This window comes from Brienomyrus brachyistius, unplaced genomic scaffold, assembly GCF_023856365.1.
Source record: "Brienomyrus brachyistius isolate T26 unplaced genomic scaffold, BBRACH_0.4 scaffold96, whole genome shotgun sequence".
In the NCBI taxonomy this organism is placed as follows: domain Eukaryota; kingdom Metazoa; phylum Chordata; class Actinopteri; order Osteoglossiformes; family Mormyridae; genus Brienomyrus; species Brienomyrus brachyistius.
This window is the reverse complement of record NW_026042371.1, coordinates 272,605-279,340: the sequence shown is the minus strand read 5'-3', so window position 1 is coordinate 279,340 and position 6,736 is coordinate 272,605. Positions and strand designations below refer to the sequence as shown.

The 6,736-nt window shown below is 45.2% G+C and overlaps 1 protein-coding gene across 2 annotated transcripts in view; it reads right to left on the bottom strand.

Annotated features, from left to right (window-relative positions):
• Positions 1-498: 498 nt before the first annotated feature.
• Positions 499-6,736, bottom strand: part of LOC125727415 (potassium/sodium hyperpolarization-activated cyclic nucleotide-gated channel 2-like) — a 45,148-nt gene continuing 38,910 nt past the window's right edge. The window contains exons 7-9 of one of the 2 annotated variants that reach the window (XM_049004093.1): positions 4,306-4,470; positions 1,907-2,334; positions 499-1,799 (exon numbers count right to left, since the gene is read on the bottom strand). In XM_049004093.1, the coding sequence (XP_048860050.1) occupies positions 1,416-1,799; positions 1,907-2,334; positions 4,306-4,470 (977 nt within the window). In that variant the 3' untranslated portion in view covers positions 499-1,415. Of the gene's footprint in view, positions 2,335-4,305; positions 4,471-6,736 lie in introns of both variants that reach the window. The other variant, XM_049004094.1, reaches the window with a different exon arrangement.

Genomic DNA, 6,736 nt, shown 5'->3' with positions numbered 1-6,736 from the left:
TTCTAGGTTGGAATCAAGACTAATCACCCAAACTCCAGCTTACAAAAGGAGCTGGGAATCTTGTTTTTCATGGAGAGCATCAAGAATGGTATAAAAAGTTACAACTGTAAGATGTCAAGTCCTCTAAATGCATACCCTGACAGTGAAACATATATGGTTATATAGAATCAGAATCTGAAATGGCGTCAGTTGGTGGGAATGGGTGCGTCTTTCACAGAACTCTTTCACAGAGTCTCGTATAATTCCATCCATCCATCCATTCTCCGTAGGCAGGGTCACGGCAGTCTGAAGCCTATCCTGGAAGCTACGGACACAAGGCAGGAAATAACCCAGGATGGGGTGCCAGCCCATCGCAGCTCTGTATAAGTCGGCTTCTGTCATCTTACATACAACAGCCATCCTTCACTGAAGCTACATTCCTATTAACTTTGTGCAAGTTCCAGGACGATGACAAACCTACTAAATATTTTTCCCTTAAAACAGAAACACACCACTATAATGTTTGCATCATTTCTTCATAAAAACCATGAGAAATGGGATCGGGAGGAAAAAAAATTAATCAAGTTATGAGGGGGGAACAAGTTATGGATGGAAAAATCATATTAAACGCATAGGGTTAGAGTAATTATGGCTTTTAAAGTAGGAATCAAGGCAGTTAAATGGATCTCGTTTTATATTTTCAGGACTGTTTTTGTTTTTAGTTGTTTCTCCCGTTTACACAGACACACATCACCATTGTGTTAAAGATCAACTTTGGTCTGAAGAAATTACAACGTAGATCAAACTGCCAGAAACGCGCTTTGACACTTCTCATTTTTACATGTTCATTTAAGATCGACCAGCGGTCTAGAATACTATAAGCTTTTTTTATCATTTTCTTTTTTTCTAAAACAATACTAATATAACAGCTTCATAAGTAGAACACCTAGTTATATAGCAATTTCATACACAAAAAACACTTTCGCAAAGCGTTAAACTTCATAATTGTCATCCGAAGAGGGTCCCTGATTTTCTCTTTTGTTCCAGCTCTCGCTAGTTTGCATTGTTTGGATTTTATACAGTGTGTGACTTATACATTTTTATTTTTTTTACAGTAACGAAAGCAAACGAAGGAGGCGTCGAAGGCAGGATATGAGCAGGTGCTACAGCTATTCATTTACGTGGGTTTATATTATACGCGTGTAGAGTACAAATATTCCACTACTCCATTCTAAATTGTTAGGTACAAGTTCCCTCTTTGCATTGTCACCAGTCACTCGTTATACATTCTTGTTGTGAGAATCGGGGACTGACAGGGAGAGGGAGACGTGGGACGAGGACCAGGACCCTGGCAGCTCACAAAACACGGCTCCTCAGCACACGGGACTCTTCCGTGTCACAAGTTGGAGGAGAGCCTGGATCTGATGGAGTCCGTTTCAGGGAGACTGACTATGGAATCTTTCTTCGGTGCCCCAGAGTCCAGCTGGCCTACTCCGACAGCGGCGGCCGCCCCGACCCCAGGCGACACGCCAGCGAGGGACGAGGAAGGGAAGGAGCCCATCGACATCTGATGGGGGAGCATTACCCTCTGTGGCACCGCACCCCTGTACCCCGAAGCCCCTGATGTTCCAGGGTGGGTCTGGGGAGGCCCGATGGATGTGGAGGAGACGCGGGTGGACTGCGGCAGGCTGGGGCCTGCCGGTGGAGCGCCCTCGTGTGGCAGGGAGGGCTGCGATGCCGACAGAGCGCGGGCATCTTGGCTCAAACTGCTGCTGTGCAACGAGTGGGTGCTCTTGTGCGTGGCAGGCCGCTGTGTTGGGCTGGGGGCCCGCTGCTGGACTAGGGAAAGCTGAGAGCCAGAAGAGGCCCCCATGGGACTGGATCCATACTGGAAAGTTCGCGCCCCGGTGGCGAGCGGGCTCTGGACGGGGGGGCTCGAGATGGCTGAGGCAAAGGCCCCGCCAGAGGCCTGAGGCTGGACAGCCTGCTGGGCCTGGAGTGGGGACACCGAGACTGGGCTGGACAGGCTCTGCACCACCTGGAAGCGGCGCACCATCCTGGGCGACTGTAGCGCCATGGGGCCCACCAGCGGGCTGGCCACCTGGGGGCAAAAGCTTAAGGCCACGGCCTGCTGTAGCGTGGCGATGGCCGAGGGGGCCTGCGAAGGGCCTGGCGGGGCGAAGATGCCCCCATGCATGGGTGGCGTCAGTGACATGGCACGTGGCTGGTCCACCGGCTGCACCATCTCCCGGTCGTACTTCACGATCTCCTGGATCATCTCGTTCTCACGGTTGTTGAAGACGCCAGAGTTGAGGTCGTGCTGGACCTTGTGCATGAGGATGGAATTCTTCTTCCCTGGGAAGGATTGGAGGAGAGAAATTCGGTTACAGTGACCTCTGACCTGGAAGGTAAGCAGAACCCAGCCACATTCATGGATTCACATTAATATAACTCCAGTGATATTCTGACTAATAGTTTTCATTTTTCATTAAAAATATTACAATGTTCTGATCTACAAAAGCCAATGTATGTGTCAGTATTCATACTGACAAATTATTGGTATTATAGCTTGTAAGCTTTGTTGCAAAATAGTAGTTAAAATTACATAAAAACTAGTGTGAATTTTAAGGTAATTTAGGAAACTAAATGACTAAATAACCAAACAATAATGACAATATTGACAATAACAGTATGTACTAATTGATTGACATGCTTGACTCTCCTTGGATAAGAAATCAACGTTAAGCTGGTTCAGTCTTTCCCAATCCGGTCCTCAGGGACTCACAGACAGTCTACTTTTTTGCTCCCTCCCAGCTCCCAGGAGGGAGCAACAATGGGGACTGTCTGGCAGGGAGCTGGGAGGGAGCAAAAATGTGGACCTTCAGTGGACCGGGTTGAGAAACACTGAGCTAGATGGATGGTAACAGCAAGGGGGTGTGCTGCTGGACTTCCAGTCAGAGAAGTAAACAAGAAGGGAATCCAAAGAGTTTACGATAAATATTACTAAGAGGACCTCACACCAGCTTCTACAGAAATCTGACAAGAAAGTTTTTTTATTCAGTACTAGTAAAATGCTATAGGGATCTAATTGTCTTTGAAATACAAATACCATAACACAAGTCTGTGCTCCCTTATGCATCCATTTTCAGTATTAGAAGCAGCCCTTATTACGAACAATGACTAATGACTCCGGAATTGGCGTGAGCCAAAATTGGTGTGATAAACCAGAGCTGACCAACAGTGGCAAAAATAACCGGGTCCACCATGTAGGCAAGACAATCTACTGAAGCAGTTTGGCATGAAAATAATGCTGAAAAAGATCCACATTACAATCTTTATTTTGAGCAACTGGATAACTTTCATGGAACATTCAGGAATGTGACTCCATTCTGAGGACACCAGTGATTTCAAACTAGACCTCAAATTTGTTGGCATAATGCTTCTGTAACTACATATGCTAGGTGGACAAAGTCTGTCTGATGTCAGATGTCACATCAAGAGCATATTGACCTTGCTGCAGGGAGACTGGGCGAGTCTCACCATCCAGAGAGAGAGAGATTTATGAAGTTTACACAGAATGTTTACACAGCGGGGTCTGAATAAACAGCCTAGGTGTTTTCACTAGCTGACAACACTTTTAAGCTAACAATAAAACAGCATAAATGGAAAATGTTACCCATAGCAACTAATATACAAATAATTTTTAAAAGAAATTTGATTTATGGTTGTCCTTATTTCATGTCTGCTATATATTGATTGCTTAATAATATTGTTATGCTGGGTGATAAGATACTGCTGTATACGGATATTAATTTATTTTTAAAATTGTAGCGCACCTGCTGTGAGTTCTGGATAATAATAATAAAATATTAAACATTAAAAATGGGATTGCTTTTTTAAACTAATGGACAATTTTTAATCAACCAATGGATTGATCGACCAAAGCTTAGTGATAAATCTAAATTAATATCATAAAAATTCAAAGGGATACTAATATTTTATTCATGTTAAAATGACCCCCCTCCCCAATATCGTTAACTGGACACAGTTCAAAACTACCACACTATCTCCATATTTTATTTTTATGTAGAAAGTGTAGTCTGTCATACTGTTTATTCTCTCTGTCTTTGCCTTTTCATACAGCTGTGTATCATGTTTTTTGTAATTACAAGCAATCTCCTTCAGGATAATAAAATTACTCTGCTTGTCCTTCTTAAAACTCGTCCGTTTATGCTGGCATATTCACTTTGAGATCGTCTATTTCTATGGTCATGATTTATCGTTTTGTCTTGTCTGATTTCATTAGTGTTATTGAGCCATTGTTACCGATGCGATCGAGTCGGTCGATGGCCACGGTCTCGAAAGCTCTCCTCATCATGGGATACTCCTCCAGAACCTCGTTAAAGTTGTCCACTGAGAGGGAGTACAGCCGGCAGTAAGTGTCGGCACGGACGCTGGCGGTGCGTCTGCCACGGGTCAGCAGGCAGATCTCTGAGAGGAGAAAACAAGACACACGTGTCATTTAAACTCCATGGCGGCCCCCACATCCGGGCCCCTTCCTGCCTTTCAAATACATTTGATTACATATGGAATTTCCAACTATTTGCTGGATTATGCCAGACAAAAATGGGGCTCCTGACCCCAAACGATCACATGATAACAATGACATGGTAACCATCACATGATAAAGGTCACATGATGAACAGGAAATAGACCTAAATATCCCAAGATTCATTGCATGGACTTTCGAAGGGTGCAGCCTGCAAAAGCTACACAGTCCACACCCTGAAACGGATGCAGCCCCTGAATTCGGACACAGCCCATGACAGAACAGAACAAGAAAGAAAGATTAACACAATAGGTCTTTGTGTTTCTATATAACTATACGACCTGGTTTAAATTCTCCTCCCGTTATTACACATTATTGAATATTTTAGCATTATAGCAAAAGCTGAAATATGTAATGGGTGGATTAATTCATGGCCTTCCTTGTAGGTGTCCTCCGAGCTTGCCTGCCTGTTCTAGAACAGTCTAGGATCTTCACTAAAGTGGGATTGTGTAGCCATGCAAGGCCGGCATCAAAAGGAAAGCTTCTGGCAATTCTAACTGTTATTCTTTCGCAATAACATTCTGTTTCTCCAGCGTCTGAGTCCAGACCAATCAGAGGAAGCCATATTTCCCAGTGCTACCTCTGGCTCGGAGTCATTTTTGAGTCACGGAGTTTGACCGTGTGCGTATGAAGGCACGTATTTGTCCTACAGAGCGCTGTAACATGGGCTCCCCCTGGATACAGCCTCAAATAATTATACAGAAAATATTCAAGTCATTCCCACGCTCCAAAGCTTATTAATAGAAACGTGCTAAATCAGTGGCCAGATTAACGAAATTGAGCCCCGCCCTAAAGAGGTGAGCATTCAGAAGGTGGAAAAACGTAATAATAAACAGCCTTGCTGTTATAGTGGCAGCAGTTAATTCACTTTTGCCAAAACAAAAAATCAGTCTTTGCCTTGTGCAAGTGGGGGGGGGGGGGGGGGGGGGGGACAGATGGTCAGCTGATAGCGCTGTACGGACCACAGGCAGGTTTTTTACCAAAGGGGGAATAATTTAACAATAAAACAAATTCTAGAGCTTTGTTAATAATCCTCTAACACTCGTGGGTCTCCGCAAGGCCAACAGGAATACGTTCTTGTTTCCAGTTTGTCTTTCGCCAGACCCGGAATCTCCACTTCTGCCGGCGGGGGTGACGCATCACTTAATGCTAAAAGACCAGCAGGCAATACGCAGCCCCCGGGAGAGAGGAACAAGGACAACGAGGTTCGGAGTGCGGTCGAGTAAAACATCAGCTTCCGCCAGCTGCCTATACAACCATTACAGGGGACAAAGGACGTTCCAGACGAGTTATATTTTGATGATTACATCTTCATTAACCGCTCTGACAGGTAAATCCATCACTAGTCCTCTCAGGCTCGACGTTACCTCAAGGTCATTTTCATCCTGAGCCTGCCATTTCTAAGGACACAGTCCATAACGGTCCATATCACCTAATAGTGGATGCCATGTCCTAAGAGGAGATTAACAATATGCCTCAACTGTGATTAAAAAGCACACTGTCAGGTTCTGAGGCATGCAGAAAGAGAGCCTCCGATGCACGGCCCGGATGCACACCTCCATATGCTGTCGACTCGCCAGCTAACCCCCGACATACGGGCCCAGCTGACGAGCCCCGCAGGCCGCATCACAAATCGTGCCTCCGTCCCCGCCCTGCACCCTTAACGAGCCAGTATTAATCGCTCGCCCATCTTTGGCCTCTGTTTCGCTACTCATTCGCGCTTTTGGCTAAAATCTGCACTATGACTGAGTGCTCAGGTGTGTCAGGAAACCCCTCCTTTTCTTCCTGGCCCTGATGGGAGTATGATGGCCCCCAGCGCCAAATCCAGCAACCCCCCCTGCAAGGAACCCCCAGCCCCAAAAAGAGACTCTGAAAATGGGACATGATTTAGCAGAAGAAAATAAAGCAAAACACAAATGGGGGGGGGGGGTGCCTTTTCGTACCTCCATCTCACATTTCCACATTAATTTAGTTGTTAATTACATGGATATAACTGAGGCATAGGAAGACCTGTAGCCTTATGCTACAGGATGTATGTCATGAAATTAATGGTAAAGCTCACTGAACGTTTCTTAAGATGCTGTACAACACATTATTGACAATGGCTCTGTTACTGACTCTATGGCTTCTCAAACGAGAGGAGTGATG